Source organism: Callorhinus ursinus, unplaced genomic scaffold, assembly GCF_003265705.2.
Source record: "Callorhinus ursinus isolate GAN/ISIS: 27379988/994484 unplaced genomic scaffold, GSC_fseal_2.0 scaffold7, whole genome shotgun sequence".
NCBI classification, from domain to species: domain Eukaryota; kingdom Metazoa; phylum Chordata; class Mammalia; order Carnivora; family Otariidae; genus Callorhinus; species Callorhinus ursinus.
Genome location: NW_027397069.1, coordinates 64625912 through 64646897, shown reverse-complemented (window position 1 = coordinate 64646897; position 20986 = coordinate 64625912). Strand labels below are relative to the sequence as shown.

Genomic DNA, 20986 nt, shown 5'->3' with positions numbered 1-20986 from the left:
ACCTTAAAGACCACCCCGGCCAACCCACTCAACTTTACAGATTCGGAATCTAAGGTCCAAATTCCATGGCTTTTGAAGTTCAGTCCTATGCGCGTCCCTTCCACTTATCACTTCCCTTCTGAGTGGTTAAAAAAAAAATCTGGCCAAAGATTTTACTTCCTTCTTTGACACTCAGTGTGCCATAGGCCACAGATTAGCAAAATCAAAGTGAAACTAAACGGGATTTGAATTCAAAAGATACTTAGTTTGTAAGAGATGTACCCACCATGACTGTTATCAAAAAATACCCAAGTTCTGCTGGGTTCTAAGCAGGCTCCCTCCCACTCTCCACCCTCCACCACCCTAACCAGAGAGAAGGCCTACTGAAATCCTTGCGTCTTAGGAAAGGGTACCTAGGACCCTCTGGAAGTCACCACCCCTTTAATCTGTGAAAATGTAGCAATCCTGTTTCGCTAAAGGCTTTTACTCCACAAATCATCCAGGAATCCGAATTAAAACTGGCAGCACATCACCAGGACTGTCACAGTTCGCTGACCCCAGTGGACTCAGACCTTGCTCCCCCATCTTTATGTACCCCCCCAAATCAGCTCCTGAACGTCTGCTAACCGTGATTCTTCTGTAGCAGCTCCATGGCTCTATGGCTAGCCTTACTTCTCTAATGAGATGGAAAGCTCTTTGAGGGCAAGAGACTACTTCTATCGCCCCTAGCTTCAAGAAACTTGAAGGATAAACAAAACCATGTGTAAAACCAAGCACAGTCACAGAGGTGTAAACAGGAAGCCAAGGAGCCGAGGATGAGCGTCAACTGGTGGGGAGGGGTAGCTGCTGGGTAAGGTAACAGATCCGAGTCTTAAAGGGCTAGTGGAATCAGCCGGGCAAAGGTAGGCGGAAGGCAAGCCAGGCAGGCGGGCCAGCGTCAGCAAAAGCAAGGAGAGAAACAGTTCAACGTTGCCGTAGCATCAAGTGCAAGGCGGGGAGTAGTGGGAATTGAGGCTGTAGCGGTGGGCCCGGCAAGGAGGCGGCAGGCAACAAGCCCGCGTAACTCGCGCTGACCTGTACCGGGAGGGCAGCTTACGCAATTCGCGAGTAAACGAATTTGGGCGCCCACAGCGAGGCTCTGTCAATGACCGCCTGTGGTGTCCGCGCCGGCCCCCTCCCCCCCCCGTGCACCTGTGCGCCTTCGCAGCTGCCAAAGCAAACGCAGGGCTGCCTCAATCCGCTAGATTTTCAACGCGGGCCCCACGGCCCCCCACCCGACCCCGGCCACGGCCACTGCTGCCTCGGGCCCCCCGGCCCCTGGCCCTCTCGTTTCTCCGCTCTGGTTTAAAACGCCTGTTGACGCACTGTAGCGGGTGCCTGCGCGCTAGCGGGCGGCCCCGCGGTTTTCTCTGCAGTCGCCACCGGGGTTCCTGAAGAAGAATCCCTGCGGGCCTCCCGACCCCGGGCTGGGGAGGCCGGGGGCGGCCAAGGTTCCCTCGGCCCGGCTGGCACGGCGGCCGGGCAGGGGCCGGTGCCATCTGGGGCTTGCGCAAGGCGCAGTGCCGAAATCCGTCCTCCCGGGAAAGCGCAGCATGGAAACAAACAGGACGGGCCGCCCTCCTCTCCCGGCCCGCGGCCGGGCGGGCACCGGGAACGGCGCGGGCTCCCCCCGCAGCCAGGCTCGGGCCGGGACCAGGACCCCGGCGGGCGCGGCGGCGTGGGGGGGCGGGGGAGTGGGGGCGCGGGGCGGAGCGGCTCGGGCCAGGGGCTCGCTCGGCCGGGGTCCGCGCGCCGGCGCCCAGGCCGTTGTCATTACCTGGCCAGCGTAGTTTTCCCCGAGCCCGGGAGGCCTCGCAGGAGGTAGAGGTGTTTCCTAAAGCTGTGGCGGCGCGGAGGTGTCCCACGCGGGGGCGGCGGGGCCGGCGGCCGAGGTTTCTGCTGCGGCCGCTGCTGCTGGAGGCTCAGCCTCCCAAAGGAGTCAAGAAAACTCTCCTCCATGGGGTGGGGGCTGGCTGCGAGAGCCCTGGGTTCCCTTTCCTGAAGTCACGGTCTTGGCCAAAGCTGTTGTTTTTGTGGCTCTCCGGCCATGTGATAGATGGAGGGGCGGGCGCTCAGAGCCCAGCCCCTCCTTCCCACCCGAGCGAACCGCGCTGCGTGGGAGGGGGCGTCCCTACCTGGAAAGCTGGGGACGCTGGGAGACTGGCAGACTGGAGGACCTGGGTGACGCTCCCCACCCCTCCCCGACCCCCGCCCCGCTCGCCAGCGCCCTCCCTTGCCTCTCGGTGCCCTTCGCCCTGAGGGGAGAGGGCCTGCCCGGTGGGACACTGAGATACTTCGCCGGGCCGCCCGCCATGGAAGTCAGGCCCTCTGCAACAGCCCTCCTCCACCCCACCCCCGACTGGCCTGGACCTTGAAAGTGAAATAATTTTAGTCGACGATTAAAGAACGTGAACAGCATTTTGAATAGTAACAGTAAAGTCCATTGTCTCCCCCAGTTCGTGAGCACCAATATCTGGCTAGTGCCCCAGCGGCTAATACCGCTGTCCCAGGGCCTGTATCATTTTTTTTTTTTAATCCTTCTTAGCCTGCCAAAAATATTCTTAGAAAGCTTTGTCGCCTCTACATAACTTTAAATCTCATCAGAAAAAGCTCCCCTTAAAACTCAGAGTGATCTATCAACGGTAGCATAAACTAGGTCTCATGAGAAGACCTGTACTGCCCAGGTACTGGCTTGGGCTGCCACCTGAGAAGACACGGCCTCTCTGGAAAGATTTCAGCTCCCCAGGGAAAGGAGCAGTCTCCTGAAATCATTTATAGAGAAGTATCCAGAATTAAGTTCTAAGTTTCAGGAACTGGTGAGTGCCAGTTGCTTGATCACCATAGCACTCTCCAATATTTCACACTCAAGGGTGTGATAGAGTGATCCTATTTTTTGAACCAAAATTCAAGATGCACCGACCGAAAGAGACAATATTGAAAATACCATGCTGGAAAAATCCAGGAGATGTGGTGGCTTTGGCTGTAATAATTACTGTAAAGTAAATTCATTTTGTTTCTGGCAGCTAAGGTATGAAAATTTTGAAAAGGAATTGTGAAGAAAAGCAATTTCTTTCTGAAACAAAATCCAGAGATTTCATAATAAACTTTGGAAAGAAGGGCCCAAGTAGGGAGGGGCTCTGTGCTGAGAATCGCACCTTCCCCTTGGGGTTCCCCTGGAGAGGTGGGGGCGGGGAGATGAGCTGCTCTCCCTTGAAAATCTCTTCTCAGAATCAGAGGAAGGATCTTGGCACTGCTGAGAAAACTAGAATTTCAAAAGCTTCTCTAAATATTAGGGGAAAACCATAAGGAACGGAGAACACACATGACTCATAAAAATAGTGATGCTTAAATGTAGGTATCCTCTATTTCTATGTGTTCTATCATACTTCTTCCAAGAGTGTTTTTGCCCAGCCTCAAATACTACCTTTTTAATTCTAGACTTGCACTGTACAATACAGGAGCCACGAGCCACACAGCGTTATTGAGCACTTGAAATGTGGCTAGTGCAAAGTGAGATTAAAACACACACTGAATTTTGAAGGTTCAGTATGGAAAAAAAATGTAAAATATCTCAGTAATTTTTATATTGATTATGTGTTGAAATGATAATATGTTGGTATGCTGGGTTAATACAGAATTAAAAGTTTTATCGCTGTTTCTTTTTGCCTTCTTAAGACAGCTACTAGAAAAGTCTAAATTACATATGTGGCTAGTGTATTTCTATTAGTGCTGCATGAGACCTCCATCCACTTCCATCTCCTTCTACAGAGGGGGTCCCAGGCAATGTGGGATAGGGCACAGAGAGACACACAGCTTTGGGGTCTTGAGGTTTTAGCATCCGGAGTGTCTGTGGCAGATGGAACAACCTAGTAGAGGCTGAGAAATATGAGTGTGTTGCTCAGAAGAGAGGTCTGAGCTAGAGACAGAGCTTTGGAAATCCTTGCCCTATGAGAAGAAGATAGAGAAATAGAGCTGTCTAGCTGAAGAGGGGTCCCTGGAGACACCAGCATTTAAGTAGTGTGCCTTTGAAGTAGATCTGCCAAAGGAGAGTATGAGAGAATGATCAGCAAAGCAGACAGAACTCTAAAATAGAGATGTATGGAGGCCCAGGAGAAAAGAGCTTAAAGGAGGAGAAAATGGGCAGCAGTACTGGGAAGTGACCCCAGACACTATTCCTTTCTTTCAACCCCCACATTTAACTAGTCAACAAGCTCTGGCTGTTTTTTCTGATTTATTCCTCTAAACTACACTGTTTAAAGTTATCTGTGTATCTGTTTCCCCCCACTAGGCTGTAAGTGGGAACAGTGTCACCCTTGTCACCCTCAAGATCTAATAAGACAGCCTGACATTCAGGAGGTCCTCAATAATTGTATGTGGACCTGAACTACTTTCTCAATAGATAAGTGTGATTTACTAAATATTAAGAATAAACCAAGATCATGATAATGTCAGCTAAGGAGCAAACAGTAAACATATCGATGGATCTGAGATCCAGCTTGCTATGAGCTACATTCATATCTTTACTGGTTCTCCCTAGGTGGCAGCCTCCAGAGATCTGGGCTACACCCAAGTCAGAGGATCCCTGTGATAACACTCCTTAGTGCCTTCATTTCATCCAACCAACTTGTCAGCTCTAGGATTCCATTCCACTTCTAGCTTATGTGATGACCAGCACAATCTTACTTTGCTGCACTAGAAACCATCACCATGACAGACGTAAAGAAAATTGTAAGTCATTTTTGGCAAATGAAGAAACATTCAAATGTTTCTCTAATTACTACTGTTTAAAAGACATGGAAAAATAAGGAGGTACATAAGAAGAACTAGTGAAAATCAGGAATTTAACCCTCAAATGTACAGCTCCAAATAACCCAGGATTTGGAATGCTTAATTATAAATCAGCCCCAAGTTTCTACCCCAGAGATGCCAAGATGGCAGAAAGTCTGAGACCAAGATGGAGCTTCTGAAGCAGTCTAACCAAAGACCCTTGAACGCAGCAGAACCAGTTAAAATATGTAGGCAGCAGCTTTCCCACTGCTCTCTAATCCTATTTTTCTTCCCCTATCAAAAATTTTTTGACATTTTTTTCCTTAAAAACATAAATTGGTCTTATTCACATACATATTTCTCTTGTTATATATAAGTGATATAAATGGAAAGGACCAGAACGAAGTCTAGCTGTTTGTGTAGTAGACTCCTGATTATCCAGAAGCTCCACTTGCACCTGCTGCCACTTTCTGCACAATCGGACCAGATGGGACCTTGTCCTCCTCTCTGCTAACACTGCCCCCTCCTGGTTCTTCCCTCGTCCTTCCCCTAGAAGCCAGACGGAGGCTGCAGGAAGCCAGAAGAAGTTAGGGAAAGGAGGAAGAGGGAAGAGAAGCGATGCAGCATATGTATGTCTACTTGGCTGAATCGACAGGAGAAATGCACAGGAGTCTGGTGGCCTGCGAGAGGTGTGCCACGTTCTCTGGACAAACCTGATTTTGCCTCTGCCTCCCACAATCCATCCCTTATTCTTTTTAGTGCCACACCCCTTTCCCAAGGTGAGGACCGTATCTGCTTTAACACAGCAACTATTTGCCACTAGGCACCAGGGCACTTAAGGACTATAAGCTTTAAAGCCTAGGAGCAAGAGAAAGTAGCCCCAGCCCATTTTTCTAAAGCTCCATTCTGGAAATTAGGGAAAGATAATAAAGACAGGGGAGAGAGCTGGGGATGTTCTGGAACCCAGGCACAAGCCTAGATAGAGGGTCAGCTGTCAGTACAGCATAAAGGTGTTTCAGAACTGGTCACTACTCATGCCATAGTTATTGTTAAATATTTATAATATTACCCTTGGATAAGGCATGGCAGTGTGGATTCTACCGTATTCATTAGAAATCCATAAGTATCGCTGGTGAAGACCCCTAAGAAAGCAAGGATTTGCCAGCTCCCAGAGTCCCCTCTGCAGCTATCTATGCCTCGACACTAATACTAGTCGTTCTTCCCTGAAATCATCCCATCCTCGGCCAAAAGCAAGTTCAGTTTCACAATGGCTCTAGGAGCCTACAGAGAGAGCAAGACTCTCAAGGAGTTCAAGCAAACACTGAAGACCCTGGTCTCCATCTGGAACAGACCCACCGTCTGGTAGAAAGATGAACTAAAGCTGTACGAAATGAGCAGAAGGGGGAAAATAGAGCTATTTTAAATAAAGCCCTCAATTCCCAATAAAGATGGCAGATGGAACACAAATACTTAATTGCCACGCCCTCTTTGAAACCCCACTGAAATGTTTTGGGAGGGCAGTTATTTTGTTATTATATTTAAGCATAAATTATAAGAAAAAAGAGAAGATTACAGCAACAAAGTTTTGAAAACTGGAGAGCAAAGACCAAGTGTTAATTTGGCAAAAACAAACAAGCAAAGAAAACAACCCTGAATTGTAGACAGCTGTGAGTCAACACAATTTACCCTGCATAACACCTAAAATTTCAAGAACTAGACTATTTGGGGCTGGAGGTGAGGCTCTAAATAGGAAGGTCAGTTGTAATTCTGTTTAAGAAACAAAACAAGCGAACAAACAAAAAGAAGCATCCAGAGTCAGGCACCTGCCCACCTCCTAGAGAAGCCCAGAGGTTTATTCCCTGGAGATCAAACAGGATAGGGTGGAGTGGAGGTAAGACAAGACAATACAGGCTCCCTTTCTGAAAACAGAGGGAGTAAGAAAATGCCTACATGTTGGACAGTGAGTAACCACCCCTGGCTTCAGTTTTTCAAATATGAATTTTCACATTTGAAGTTTGTTAAATACAACTAAACTAAAACAGAATTTTAAAAAGATAGTTACCTGTAGTATGGTGCAAGTCCCACAATCCTAACCAATATCCTTGAGGTCAGATCTGTTTCAGAATTCAGAAAGTGTGTGGGTGTTTGTCTGTATACAGGGTGTGTGTATGTGCATATGTACATAACTTTACATTCTGAGTGGGGGCTGGGCAGCCCATGGTAATTAAATACATTAATATTTCTGCAATGAAATGTATGCATGGTCGCACTAGGTAGGATAAATAAGGAGTAAAATTAACCTGTTTGAGTCAAGTTATTTGCTCCCAACTTAATTTTAATGCCAAACATTTAAGAAACAAAACAAAACAAAAACAGCTTTTGATTTTCAGAGCTTTTTGGATTTTAGAATTTTAGGAATGGAATCACAGACCATACTTGGATATAAGGCCTTACCCTTCCATCCTGATGCAATTTTTAAAATAAACTACTAAAGTCTTCCGTGCCTTATTTTCTTCCATAAAACAAATTAAAGTAGGGCAAACATCTTCAAAATTAGGTAATAAAATGTTCAAGTTGTTACCTCTTTTGTCGAGTTTTTTTATTATTCAGATAACTAATCAAGAACGGTTGGACAGATTATCCAAACCAATTTTGGTATCCCATGAGTATATCGCTGGAAATAATCCTTTGGGTGGGCACTGAGCAGTCTTTCTTGATGGTCAGCATCTTCAACGGCACCAGGAAGACCGAAGAATTCAACTACAAACAAAATACAGGCCAAACAATTCCAGACAAACAGTGACCTACCCGGAGTCTGCTGTCAGTTTCTCAGGCTATTTCCCTATTTATGCCACTCCCCTGGCATCTAGGCCTTTACTCTGTTCCCACAGTTCCCATCCCCTGCCTGGTCCTGCCTCATCTGAGAGGGTCAGTTTCCCTCACAGTGCCTGACCTCCTGTCTCCAAATCCAAACCTGTTCTCTGTCCCATTCCCTGAGGATCCAGCTATTTACATGAGAAAGTTAATAATAAATATACTAATTCATGCAACTGTGTTACCAAGCTTATGGAGTCAATGTGTTGCTCTCCTAGATAATTTCTGTTCTGCCTGGGACATTTCAAAGACAATGCTTTAACCCAAGGAGATATTTAGAGAAAGGGAATTAACCCTTCTAAGAGCCTACTATTTTTCAGGCACTATGTTAAGTACTTTGCACAAGTTGTTTCGCTAATCCTCATTTAATATTCCCATGACAGATTGCTATTATAAATCTGTTTTTTTACAGGTGAAAAAATTGAGGCTCCAAGAGGGTGTCTTGTTTAAGGTCAGCCAGCCAGTCAGCAATAGCTTAAAGCTGGAACCCATCCTCCTTCCAGCACTGGGCCCCACCTCCTTCCCTGAGCGACAAGAAAACCCCCTGGTGACCAGCAGGAAGAGGATTTTGAAACAGGCTGGGACTTGCGGCTCCTAGAGCCAACCACATTCTCCTGCTATTTCCCTCTATACATTTCTATCTACCCCTTGAGGTCCACTAATCCGTACATTATGCCAGACACAAAACACGGAGGCATGTTCTCATTATATATATAAAAAAAACCTGTCCATAGCTACAACGCTCGTAAATCTGCCCACAAGAAAAGATTAATAATTAGGGGTGACTGCTCTGTAGGAGAAGACCAGAAGGCAGTCTAGCACGAATGTGGAAGATGAATATAAAAATCAAAAGTATCCTCCAGAAAGTGTCCTTGACACAAAACATCCAAATTTAGCAGATGGAAAAGACTCCCAAATTGGCCACAGCCAAATATGTCCAAGCTGGCTGCACGCAGCCCGTACTGGTGTCCCGGTGGGGCCATGTGTCTCATGGAGTGGGGAGGGAAAACACTCCCGTCCTAACTCAGTCCTAACATAAACTCCATGAGGGCAGGACCATTTTCACTGCTAGAGCTTCTGGGTATAAAACAGTGTCTGAACTGAGGCAACTCAATAAATATTTGCTGACTGAATAAATGAATTTCTTCACCTGCTTTCTCTGGAATTCCTCATGGCCTCTTATCGCTCCTCAGACTACATTTATCCCACATTTTCTAGCGGTCCCTCCAAATCTCTGATTCTTCTCCCAAACCTTTAGTCCTTCTCCTTCTTGCAGCAGAACCAGGTTTAAAAGACACAAAAACATTTTTACTGGGTACATGTGTATTTCTAACTGAGGAATGGAAACACAGAAAACTCTCAGAAATAAGATTAAAAAGAAGAAAGAAAACATATGGTAAATGCAGAGTGCATTCAATTCTTATCAAATGCAGACACATATACACTAAAATCATAGCAGCTGTGTTTATTTCATAATTTAGGCATTTGAAAAAAAAAGTGCAATGTGTTTATTTTAAAGTTAGCTTGATGTCAAGTTTAAAATATAATGTGAGTCTGTCTACATGTTTTACCTCCTTTCCTAGAGAATTTTTTAATATTTAAATATAACCTATATCCCTAATTCCCAGCTCTCATCACACAACAATCTGGGGCAGAGGGGCGGGGGTGGTAATTCCTCATAAACCCTGTGTTGACAGAATGCTCTAAAATATGTTCTAACCAATAAAGTTGGAAATAAATTTGGTAACAACAACCTAAGCTTTGTTGTATTTCACAAAAAGATCTACATTAAAGGAAATGGAAAATCACATGTGCAATGGCACACAGGGTTGCTATGGTAACAGACTATGTTTTTTATATTTACTCTTCAATTGTGGTACATAGAGCTATTACAACCAAATAATGTCAACATCCACTTCCTTCTGATCATACAGAGGTCTCTGGAATAAGCTGTACTTACAGTTCTGGAAATTCTCATTTTTAACCAATCTTCTTCTGTCTTTTCTAGAAATTATAATTAAAACACATATAATAATGATTAATATTTGGCATTGGGGTTAAGTTTGCATCATTTAAATCATGTAGGAACATTCTCAAAATGGCAAAGGAAACCTAATAACCACAAATGTCCATTTAAACATTTAAAATATTGGGGTTGTGGATGAGTGTGTGTGTGTGTGTGTGTGTTTGGGCAGCAATAAGTTCTCCATGGGGAATGAAAAGAAATAAGAAGTTTAGAAAAATGTATTTGGTTTTACTCACTGGGCACACAAAACAAATCTACTCTTCCCACAGCTGTGCTTATTTGAACAGTTAAGAAATACCTTCTATCCTGAACTATATAATTTTGTTTCACTAAACCTTGCTTTTACCATATTTCTCATAATGTACCCCTAACATTGCCTCTGGGCACATTTAAATCACTATTAACTAATGTCAACTCTCTCCCCACTACATTATGTAGTGCACTGTCTTTTCCAGAATTTCTATTACCTTTCTAACCTTCCCCATTAGTCTTCCTCCACCTACCTGGAAAATTAACAGCCTGTCAGAATAGTCATGTCTCTCACTATGGACCAACAGAAAATACCAGTAATGAGGGGCTTCCAAGTCAAGTAATACGAATCTAATGTGCAGCTGTTACTCTATCATAACAGGATAAGACTGAGGGCTGGAGAGGAGAAAAGATGTAATGAAGAAAGGGCTCTCCTAAACTGGGCACGTCAGTCATCCACAGTAGGCCCTTATCCCAGCCTACACTGCAGCAGAGTTGGGGAATTAAACGCAACTTTCTCTTAGGGATAAATTGAAAGAGCATGTATTATCCACCCATCCACACACAGTCCTTCTCTAATTTCATATAAGGGATGTAGCCCTTCATATTACATGTGGTGATCAGGTTTTCCCCAATTGTTTGTTGTTGTTGTTGTTGTTGTTGTGTGTGTGTGTGTGTGTGTGTGTGTGTTTTAAGGAAATCAGAGAAGGTCTTCTTTGAAAGCCATAAAAATATACCTCTACTGATGTCTTCCATTGCAAGTAGATCATCTTCAGTGTCTTCCAGTCAAGGGAAACCACACAGTCATCAGGCAACAAAGATTCTGTGAAAATAAAAGGGAACAAATTTCATCTCTAATGTCATGTAGACTTTTACCCTAAATGTGAAGATATGCAAACATGTTATTTAGACTGACATAATGGTAAAAGCCTGGTTTGGAAGATATCTCATGGGTGGCTAAAGAAGGAGTTACTTTGTCTCAGGGCTTTGTTAGTAAACACTATCCTGACTCAATAAAAATGCTTATGTATACATGTAAAATGCTATGTATCATAGCTCATATTCTCATTAAGTACAAATATATATATCAATAATACATACATATTATATAATAACATACATATTGTATATGTAATAGCTTTAAGTGGTACTGTCACAGGACATAGAATTTAGGTAGTCATCTTTTCTTTCCGGTGACATGTATAAACATTGCAATTGTAGCAAGTTTAGTCTTCTTGCCAACTGTTCCTTCCCCATAAGAGAGTCCGGGGGAAAAATCCTCACAGACAATTAAGATGGTCACAAGTAAGTCCAAACACTGATATATACATATCAACCTTCCAAACCACACAAAATATTTTTCCTATACTCACATATCCCTGGCAACATAGGTAGTTTGGTTTCTTCAGGCTTGTATGTGGCTTTACTATAAAATTCCTCCTAAGACCAGGATTCATTTGAGTTCCTTGCCTCATTTACAAGGCCACGGGCCACAGATACATCAGACTTTACTTGTCCAATCTGGCCAAACAAATCAGGGGACAGTTTCCACTTACAGTTTTTTCCTCTCCTTTTTTAAGCACCCACTGTATCCAAACGTGAAATTCTTTCCCTATATTTTTCTTGTAAGCCACATTTGTATAAGCACTGCTTATAATTCACTTCCACATTGAAGCCATCCCCCAAAAACCATAACCCCATATTCTCTTCAACAATCCCTTAAGCACTGCCAACCTCGCTCATAAAATATTCATAAGCTTGTCATTTATATTTTCTATGTGCAGTAATTTTGTTTTGTGTTAGTCTTGTCTCCCCATTTAGAAGGTAAGCTATTTGATGAATGAGGTCTATTTCCTCTAGAAAGCTTTCCAAAGCTTAATTAATGGATGCTTGATCATTATTGTTGATTATGATGGTATTGTGCATTCAAGGGAGGAGGAGGTTTAGAATCTTTTCACACCAGTGCCTTCATGCTTTCTGATGCTGATCTAAGGCAGTGATTGTTAATCTTTTTGAGTCATGCGCTGCCACCCCCTCTCCCCTGCCCCAGAAGCTGATAAAATCTATGAACTGTCTCAGAAAAATGGTCCAGAATGACACAAAAATTTTTGCAAATAATTTTAAAATATGGACCTAGGACTAAGACCCCTGACTTAAAATGACTTCACTTATCATTTAAAATTCCCTATAGCAAATGCAGTTTAATTTTTTTTAATTGGTGTATTTCTTCAGCGCTTCTAGCAGGATAGCATATCGTAGCAAACAGTTTAAGATGTGATTATAGGCAAAGTTTACAAAAATGATAGACATAATGCTAGAATCTCAAGGGCAGGTTTTTAATTGTGATCCCTCGCCCTGAGACTTAGCCAATCTTGGGTCTGGGTTCTGAGGACCAATTCTGTCCAGACCAGCAGAAATTTCGGGGCTAAGTAAAAACCTCTGGAAAATAAGCTGTGAGATGACAGCAGGGCCCAGGGACCCGGTAGGTGTAGAAAAGAAAGAATATCAGGAAGATACAAGAGAACTGTGGGGACGGGAGCTGTGACTTCCTGACTTACAGTTTCTTTCCCCAAGGAAGGGGACACATTCATCTCTAGGAAATCATTGACGCTGCAGCTGATTTACAGGTAAGGAAAAATGGGGTATGTGCTCCATTTCCTGTTTAAGACGTGTAGCATCTTAAATATGTTTATTATTTAGAAGAAATCTACCGAGAATGTTACTTAGGATGTCACAAAATGTGTTTTAATCTCAGGTGGGTTTTTCATTTCCAAAATTTTTTTATCATTTAATCTTCACTCTTCCCCCCTCTTTACTATTCTCATATCTACGAGTCATACTGTGAATCAGAAAGAAAAGGGTCATGTGCCAAATAAGGGAAATGTATAAAATAGATTTTTTTTTAAAAAGGCAACCCATCTCTATTTGTTACATAATTACTGTTTGACTGCCTCATCCTTTGTTCTCAGTGTCTATTTATATTGAGAGTCCAAGGATTCTAAGTGTTCGAAGACATTTAAGACTGCCGGTCCTCGAGGTGGAGGCAGGCAGGTGATTCTGAAGACCAAGCACCATTTGCCAAGGGTCCTCTACTTCCACTGCCGAAAAGCATCATGAGATCAATTAACTGCATGAAATCACTAACACAAGGTAGAAACACTTCCAAAATTACTCATATATGTTAAACTGACTTTTTATTTGGAGCGAATAAACACAGTTTACCCATCGGAACTCCAGGGGATCCAAAAAGCTTCACTAGTTGAAAGGCAAACCCTTGTGATAATTGCAGCTTAAGGGCGTCAAAGCCAGTGCTTGTTAAATCTTGGTTATCCTCAGTTTGCAAGAACTGTAACAGCTTAGGTTCTTCCCATGTCCTCAGCTTCTCATCAAAACTTTCATTTAAAAGGTGAAGATCAGAAGTGACCCTAAAAGAGTACAAAGGATCAGCTTGGCTACTTAAAATTGCTGAAGAACTAAACCCTATGTCACTTAGTTGGTTATCTACTCTTGTTTGAGATTTGAACGTCAAAAATGATTTCTTGCTTGTAAAAGATACCATCCGAAAGCTAGATGTATATTGTAGCACAAGAGAAGGAATAGGATTTTTGTAAAAATACACAGAGTGTCTATTAAATGTCAAGTAATGAGAATAAGATGGTCTACCAACAGTTAGAGGAGGATCTTCGATAATATCAAAGTAAAACCATGATGGATGATGATTAAAGGTTGTAAGTTTCTGTGTATTCTCCTCTTTATTATTTATTTCTGAAATTCTATCTTTTTCTTCCTCCAAAATAATTTTCAGTCCATGGCTTTCTGTCAACAAGCCACATTCCCCTCTTTCTTTTACACTGATAGAGTTCTGTGCCAGTAAGTTAAAGTTTGGTGCCAAATTGAAAATCCTTTTCTCTCTCCTCGTCTTATTCTTTGTGGAGTACAAGTCACTCTCTGGGATATCCAGTTTAGGCAAGCAGCTTCTAACGATACTCGTTTCTGTTGCTATGATTGAATCTGTATTCTCAGTGGAGGGTGACAAATCTTTATTTTCTACCAATAGCTTCTCTTCTACCAATGTTTCTGGACTGCTTCTTGGTACTGAAGTTTCTTCAGAAGAGGAGATCAATGTAATCAATTGTCCTCTGCTGTCTGGAGAGGCCAGCCTTTGCCATCTATCTTTCTTTGGTCTTTGTTCACATATAAATTTATGAGGTCCCTCAGGCCAGCTCCCCAAACAGGGTTGTCTCTCAGAGCCCAGCTGCAATTCTTCATCAGATAGATTGTTTGAAAAAAATGCCCAATAATTGCTTTTAGTTGCATTTACTCCTTGTTCCTTTCTTAAACCTTTCTCTGAGGTTCCGGACCCGTACTGATGGCACAGAATTGTTTCATTCTGGAGTCTTTTATCTACCTTCTCTCTCTTCTGCATAAATGAGCAGGGGACATCAGTGGATCTGCCCTGGATGTCTGATACTGTGGGATGCCTATGTCCAGGATGCTTTCCTACCCTCATGCCTGAGCAGCCAACACTTGCTACACAGGAAAGATTCTGAGTCATTGTCGGGCAAGTAACAGAGTTTTCATTTGACATCAATGACATATTTTGAAACAAATCATTGTTTTCCTTAGGGAGGTAATTTTTTGGTGTATTGTCCAGCTCAACTACAGATACAACATTTGGAAAACTATCTTCAGGATTTATGCTTTTCCATACTTTATCTTTGTGGCTGTTCACTAAATCTCCTTGTTCATTTCCCAGTCCACCAGTGTAAGTGTATGCCGATTCTCTTTTGGTGTCTTCCAAGTCTTCCTCTTCACTTTGAGATGGGTCCTGATCTCCTAGCATGTGATAACCTAAGGTTTCAAATGAGTTTTCCTCTATGATTTTACTATGACTGTTCTGCTTTTTATTTCTTTTTCTGCTTCTCTTCTGTTTGGTTTTGCTGAGCCTGTGACCAGTTTTCTTCAAATCTCTTTCTCTGAAATATAAAAGAATTAAGAACATTTATAACTTATTTGTATAACACTAGCAAACTAAAACATTATACTCTTACTGTGCAAAGTCACAAATCATTAGTACAAGAGATTCTAAAGCATTATGTACTTTGCAGTATTTTTTAAAATTACTTTTTAAAAGAAAAACTTTAATTCTCTCAATTAAAAATGAGTACACTTTAAGAAATTTACAAGTCATTTTCACATACTTGTTTCATAAACCAGTAACTTTATGAAAACCTAGTATTTTTCTTGAGAAAACATTATTTATATATGCAAAATATCATATATATAACCTACCAATAAACATCTTGGTTTTCCTAAGTCTTGAATTTTGAAAAATGTAGCTAGTATAGTCACAGAATGGGACAACTGTAGTAGCTTTAATAGCTAGATTTTCACTAGACATGAAAACTTTGGCAATTAAATTGCTCCATCAAATTACAAAGAATATTTGATGACAAGCAGCAAAGTCCAGTGTTTGCAGACATGCTTCTAATTGCATACCTGGCAGTGGTTCTAAAGGAGAGGTTCTACCACTACTTTGTGAGGTGTTTGTAAATGTGTGAAGGCATTTTTGGTGGTCACAATGACTGGAGATGTGTTACTGGCACTTGGTACTGAGGCCAGGGATGTTTACCGCCCTGCAATGCCAGGGACAATTCCACAGTAAAAAATTATCCTACCTAAAAGAACAATAGTGTTCGCATTGAGCACACTAAAAGTTCACAGTCCTTAACTGAAGATAATCTTTTGATCCTAACAGAAAAAAGAGGATTTAGAACATTTTCTAATTTAGAATGTAAAGGTCTACTTATCTTCTATAAGGGAAAGTTAGAGACATAGTAAAATGCAGTGGGGGGAAGGACAATAGACACAGCTGAGGGAAAAAAAATCCAGGATAGAGAACAGAAAAACAAACCAACAAACAAACATGGAAGCCAAAAGAAACAATGAGGAAAGAATTCAGTTGATTGGCTGGGTGTTGGACAAACAAACTTGTTCACTCTACCCCTGGCCCCTGGCCTGGTTTATTCCATACCATGCTGTCAGGCAATTTTCAATAGACAGGAGCCCTGAACACCTTGTTCTTTGTCACCTAATTGCTGCTGTCCTTGTTTATACATTCCTGGATGTTAGCGTAGAAAGAACATTAGGAAATGCTAAATTACTGAGAAGCACTTGTGGTGAGACTTCTATGAAAAGGATGTCAAGTAAAGAATGCAAACTTTGGCAGTAACTCCTCATGGTCAGTTCTAGCTGATTCTACTGAAAGCTTTAGCAGAAGGCTAAGGTGCAGTAAGTTAATGAAACTCATACTACAAACTAGGACGTTACACTACAAACAAACTCCACTCTCTTTGCCCAAACATGAACCATCCCATTGCAGGGAAAAGGACGAAAAGAATGGGTGTTGCCCAGAGCAGCGGGGCCGAGCATCATGACGTCTTCCTTAGAAAACTACATCAACTGAACTGTTGCAGTTATAACTTCTAAGGGAAGGATGATTGTGGGAACACTGAAAGGGTTTGACCAGACCATTAATTTGATTTTGGATGAAAGCCATGAACAAGCGTTCAGCTCTTCACAGGGAGTAGAACATGTGGTGCTGGGGTTATACATCGTAAGAGGTGACTATGTTGCGGTCATTGGAGAAATTGATGAAGAGGCAGATTCTGAGCTTGATTTGGGGAATATTTGAGCAGAACCTCTAAACTCTGTAGCACACTGAGGAAAAATTACATACATTGGACATCTATAAATCTTTGTATAGAAACTGATTATTCTGAGGATGATGTATGGAATTTTTATGAATGTGTAATTGTGGACTTTTGATTCCATATTGATTCATTGTAATATGATATATAAATTAAAATATTTATACATTTCCTTGAAAAAAAAAAGGAGGAAAAGAATGGGTAGAGCTTGTTGTTGCCTTATGTACTGGAGTAAATGATAATATACTGAGGACTTTAGACTCATGCCAGGACTGGTGATTCTGTGGAGACGAAAGCACTTAATGTATAGCTTTAAACAGCTCTCCACAGCACATGGAAAGAGAACCCTAATCGATGGAAATGGGGTTACTAGATATTTATGGTTCATCACAAAAATGCTTCTAACTCCCTATGCTATCAGGAATTCTAATGTCCACAATGTGACTTTGTATGTACTAACTCACCTAATCTTCACAACAATGATATGCAGGAAGGCAAATGCTAGTCTTATCCCCATCTCCAATAGGCAACTGAGAAAAGAGAAATTAAAGAATTTGCCTAGTTACAGCCACTGTGGAAAACATTATGGAGGTTCCTCAAAAAGTTACAGATAGAACTACCATATGATCCAGTAATTCCACTGCTGAGAATACATCCAAAGGATACAAAAAAACTAACTCAAAAAGATATCTGCACTCCCATATTCATAGCAGCATTATTTATAATAACCAAGACAGAAATAACCAGAGTCCATTAAGAGATGAAGAGATAAAGAAGCTGTATACAATGGAATATTATTTGGCCATTAAAAACAAGGAAATCCTATCATTTCCAACAACATGGATGGACCTTGAAGGCATTATGCCAAGTGAAATAAGTGAGACAGAGAAAGACAAATACTGTATGACCTCACTTACATGTGGAAAGTTAAAACAAAACAAAACAAAAAACCAAACTCGTAAAAAAGGAAATTAGAGTTATGGTTACCAGATGTGGGGTCTTGGTGGGGGAGGAATTAGAGGAAGGGGGTCAAAAGGCACAAACTTCCAGTTATCAGGTAAATAAGTCCTAGGGATGTAATGTATCACATGATGACTATTGTTAACACTGCTGTGTGGTATACAGAGAAGTTGTGAAGACAATAGATCCCAAGAGTTCTCATCACAAAGAGGATTTTCTTTCTTTTTAAAAATTGCATCTACATGACATGACAAATGTTAACGAAACCTATTGTAATAACCATTTAACAATATACATAAATCAAACCATTATGCTATACATCTTAAATTTATACAATGATAGATGCCAGTTGTTTCTCAATAGAACTGGAAAAAGAAAAAAGAATTTGCCCAATGTCACATGGCTACTGGCAGGATTCAGACCAAAGCTGACTGTCTCTAAGAGTTCACACTCTTTAGCCATCATGCAAAACTGCCTCTTAATTTCAAAAGAGAATTTTATAAAAACACTTCCCTTCTCTTACTTTCTTCTCTCCTTCCATTCATCTTCAAACTGTCACATATACATAAACACAGAGATATTCAGCTGTCCTTCCCATGGAAACAGCAGTTGGGCCTTGACTCCTACTATCACTTAGTAGTGACTTGAGAGTTTTCTCTTGTTCTCTCTCTTTCTGAATCAAAGCAAATAATAAACAACAACAGGAAGTGAGAGGAGGTGGTGTGGAGCAGAACTCATCTCCCTAATCAGGCTTTATGTCAAGGCTCCATATGAGCAATGGGTAGATGGCCTAAAACTTTAGATAGGCAAATGGGCATAAGGGGCTTCTCCTGGAGTTTACTCGTCACAGGGTGGAAGTAGTGAGAAATGATCACATTCTGGATATATTTTAAAGGAAAACAAGCAAGACTTGAAAATAAATTGGGTATAGAGTATAAGAAAAAGATCAATATGAATAAAAGGATTTGGGCCTGAACAGTTGAAGGGATGAAGTGACCATTTACTGAGACAGAGAAAGAAGCCTATGAAAGGCATGGGTTTGGAGACAGAGTTGCCAAATCAGTTGTCTCAAAGTTCAATTCAGAGTTTGAACCAATAAGCTAATCTGTCCTTATAGCTGAGGTTAGAAAGTGGAGAAGATGAGGGCTTTGCCAATATTCCTCAAGGTTCTTTTGTTTTTTGAATCGATTACAGTCTGATAGCTACTTAGAGAAAGGGTAGTAGAAACCTGCTAATGATGAAAATTCATGATGCCTGCAGAGAAGTTAACATGGATCATGAAAGAATGAGGTGTCTTAAAAAATAAACTATCAAAGTCTGGGAGATCAGGCAATTTATTAAGGTAGTTTGCTAAAAGAGTCAGTCAAAGGAGAACCTAAGGATTGGAATTTCAATTGAAAATACAACACAATGCCAAGAAGTATGAAAATCAAAAGACTGAGTGCACAGGGAAGTGTGCCCACGACTTGGACTAGTTCTGTACCATGAAGCTCTATACAGCTACCATACCTGGTCCAGTATGTGGACCAGGCCTTCTGGAAAGGAAACACAAACGAGTAACTGACTTGTGAAGCACTTGGGAGAGAAGAGAGGGGATGCTGATGGTGATAACTTCCGTTACGATGTGTGTGCATTGGGAGGTGGCTAATCAGTAGATGTATTTATAAAGTGTGGGAGACTCATCAAACCTGTGCCAAGGCTCATTAAGCTTGATCTAATTTGTGCTGACTCATTTAAGGATGAATGGCACCATTAAAAGAAAAGAAACATCACTACATAAAAGTTAGTCATGGAGAAGAAATCAGGAGCGTTGGAGGCATAGGCTATAGCTTTAGAAAAGAAAGAACTGAGTAGGAAATGAACAAATAGTAACACATCTCTGATTAATTATAGTATTTTGTTTTCTAGATGGTGGCTGAGAATCCAAGCTCCTAGATAGGAATGAGTGTGCCTCTTAAGAATGAGAAAAAGAGTGTTTGCTCAGAGACAAGCTAACCTGATCAAGTGAGCTGTGACTTGAAGACAGAGGAGAGGAAACATCCAGATAAAGCCAAAACTAACTACTAGGGAGGGGAAAAAAAAAAAAAAGATATGGTAAGTGCCTAAAGTAAGGAGCTAAAACCAGTATTTTCTTTTTTAAGATTTTACTTATTTATTTGAGAGAGTCAGCAAGAGAGAGAGAAGGGGAGAGAGCAGGAGCAGGGGAAGAGTAAAGGGAGAGGAAGAAGACTCCCCACTGAGCAGGGAGCCTGACTTGGGACTTGATCCTAGGACTCCACTATCATGACCTGAGCCTAAAGCAGAACTTAACCGACTGAACCACCCAGGCACCCCTAAAATCAGTATTTTCAATTGCAGAGGCCTATATACTAATTCATGAAGCATGAGCAATAAATTAAGTAGAATTCAATTAAAACACACACACAGATTATAAAAGAGAGCTCTCACAGCTTTTTTTAGAATGACTGTAGTTGAACTAATCCAGGCCTAGATCCTAGTCCTGGTTCAGTAAAAGCTAGTAGTGGGATCCTGGGCAAATCAGATCTCCCTTCTAAAATGGGGATAACATTACCTCCTTGCAGAGTTGTAAAGTTTACTAATATAGATGCTCCTAAATGACCTCTGACATGGCAGATTTAATAATTCTCTCCATTGCCTCTCTACAATATAATGACTGATGCCAATGGTACAAAAAATGTTCCCAGCTAAATGGCTGCTTTCTAGTACAACCACACCCTTCTGCTCCCATTGTTTAGGGCTGTATATTTACAAAGAGACAGATGAGTTTGTTCCCAAGTCTGTTTATACTAATCATCATTGTTACTATAACTATGTGGTTTGATTAAACACTATGTAAACATTACATCAACCAGTGGAATAGGAATACAAGAAAGTTTCTATAATAAAATAAATAATAAATCAATAAAGATGAGGCAATCAACAGTTGTTATCAAATGAGGTGTGGGAAAGATGACTATGATGTTTAATTCAAAATCATAAAAACCTGTAATTCTACACTCATACTGCTTCGAAGATTTCTTTGGGTGCTCCCTCCAATTTACATCAATAGAAACTAGAAATTCATGACAATGCATTACAGGTATAGCTCATACATAAAAAAATAAAATAACCAGAATCATACACTAAACAGAATCATACATAAATGCTAGTAAATGGATGTGTATGTAAGCATGCATTTTAAGTTCAAATAAAATGTTTAAAGTATGTATCATTTCTTAATGATTCCTCACTTAATCAACTTTTTCAATGAACTAACCACCTGCTTGTACCAATTACCTTAGATAAAAAGACTCTTACTATAAATAAAGCACCTAGCACAATCTCTGGTACCTGGGGAATATTTTGTAAATGGCTGCTCTTA

General features: G+C 41.4%; 2 protein-coding genes and 1 pseudogene across 8 annotated transcripts in view; 1 reads left to right on the top strand and 2 right to left on the bottom strand.

The window, feature by feature from the left end:
• Positions 1 to 2215, bottom strand: part of N4BP2L1 (NEDD4 binding protein 2 like 1) — a 28910-nt gene extending 26695 nt beyond the window's left edge. Inside the window, exon 1 of one of the 4 annotated variants that reach the window (XM_025875078.2) lies at positions 1796 to 2215. In XM_025875078.2, the coding sequence (XP_025730863.1) occupies positions 1796 to 1977 (182 nt within the window). In that variant the 5' untranslated portion in view covers positions 1978 to 2215. The remainder of the gene's footprint in view (positions 1 to 1795) is intronic. The other 3 variants (XM_025875076.2, XM_073894716.1, XM_025875075.2) reach the window with 3 other exon arrangements.
• Positions 1 to 20986, bottom strand: part of LOC112826779 (NEDD4-binding protein 2-like 2) — a 111759-nt gene that overhangs the window by 21597 nt on the left and 69176 nt on the right. For 2 of the 4 annotated variants that reach the window (XM_025875068.2, XM_073894713.1), the window contains 4 exons: positions 13157 to 14910; positions 10672 to 10757; positions 9620 to 9663; positions 7089 to 7545 (listed from right to left, as the gene is read on the bottom strand). In XM_025875068.2, coding sequence (XP_025730853.1) covers positions 9640 to 9663; positions 10672 to 10757; positions 13157 to 14910 — 1864 coding nt within the window. In that variant the 3' untranslated portion in view covers positions 7089 to 7545; positions 9620 to 9639. Of the gene's footprint in view, positions 1 to 7088; positions 7546 to 9619; positions 9664 to 10671; positions 10758 to 13156; positions 14911 to 20986 lie in introns of those variants that run through there. The other 2 variants (XR_012378826.1, XM_025875072.2) reach the window with 2 other exon arrangements.
• LOC112826781 (U6 snRNA-associated Sm-like protein LSm8) lies at positions 16368 to 16658 on the top strand (annotated as a pseudogene).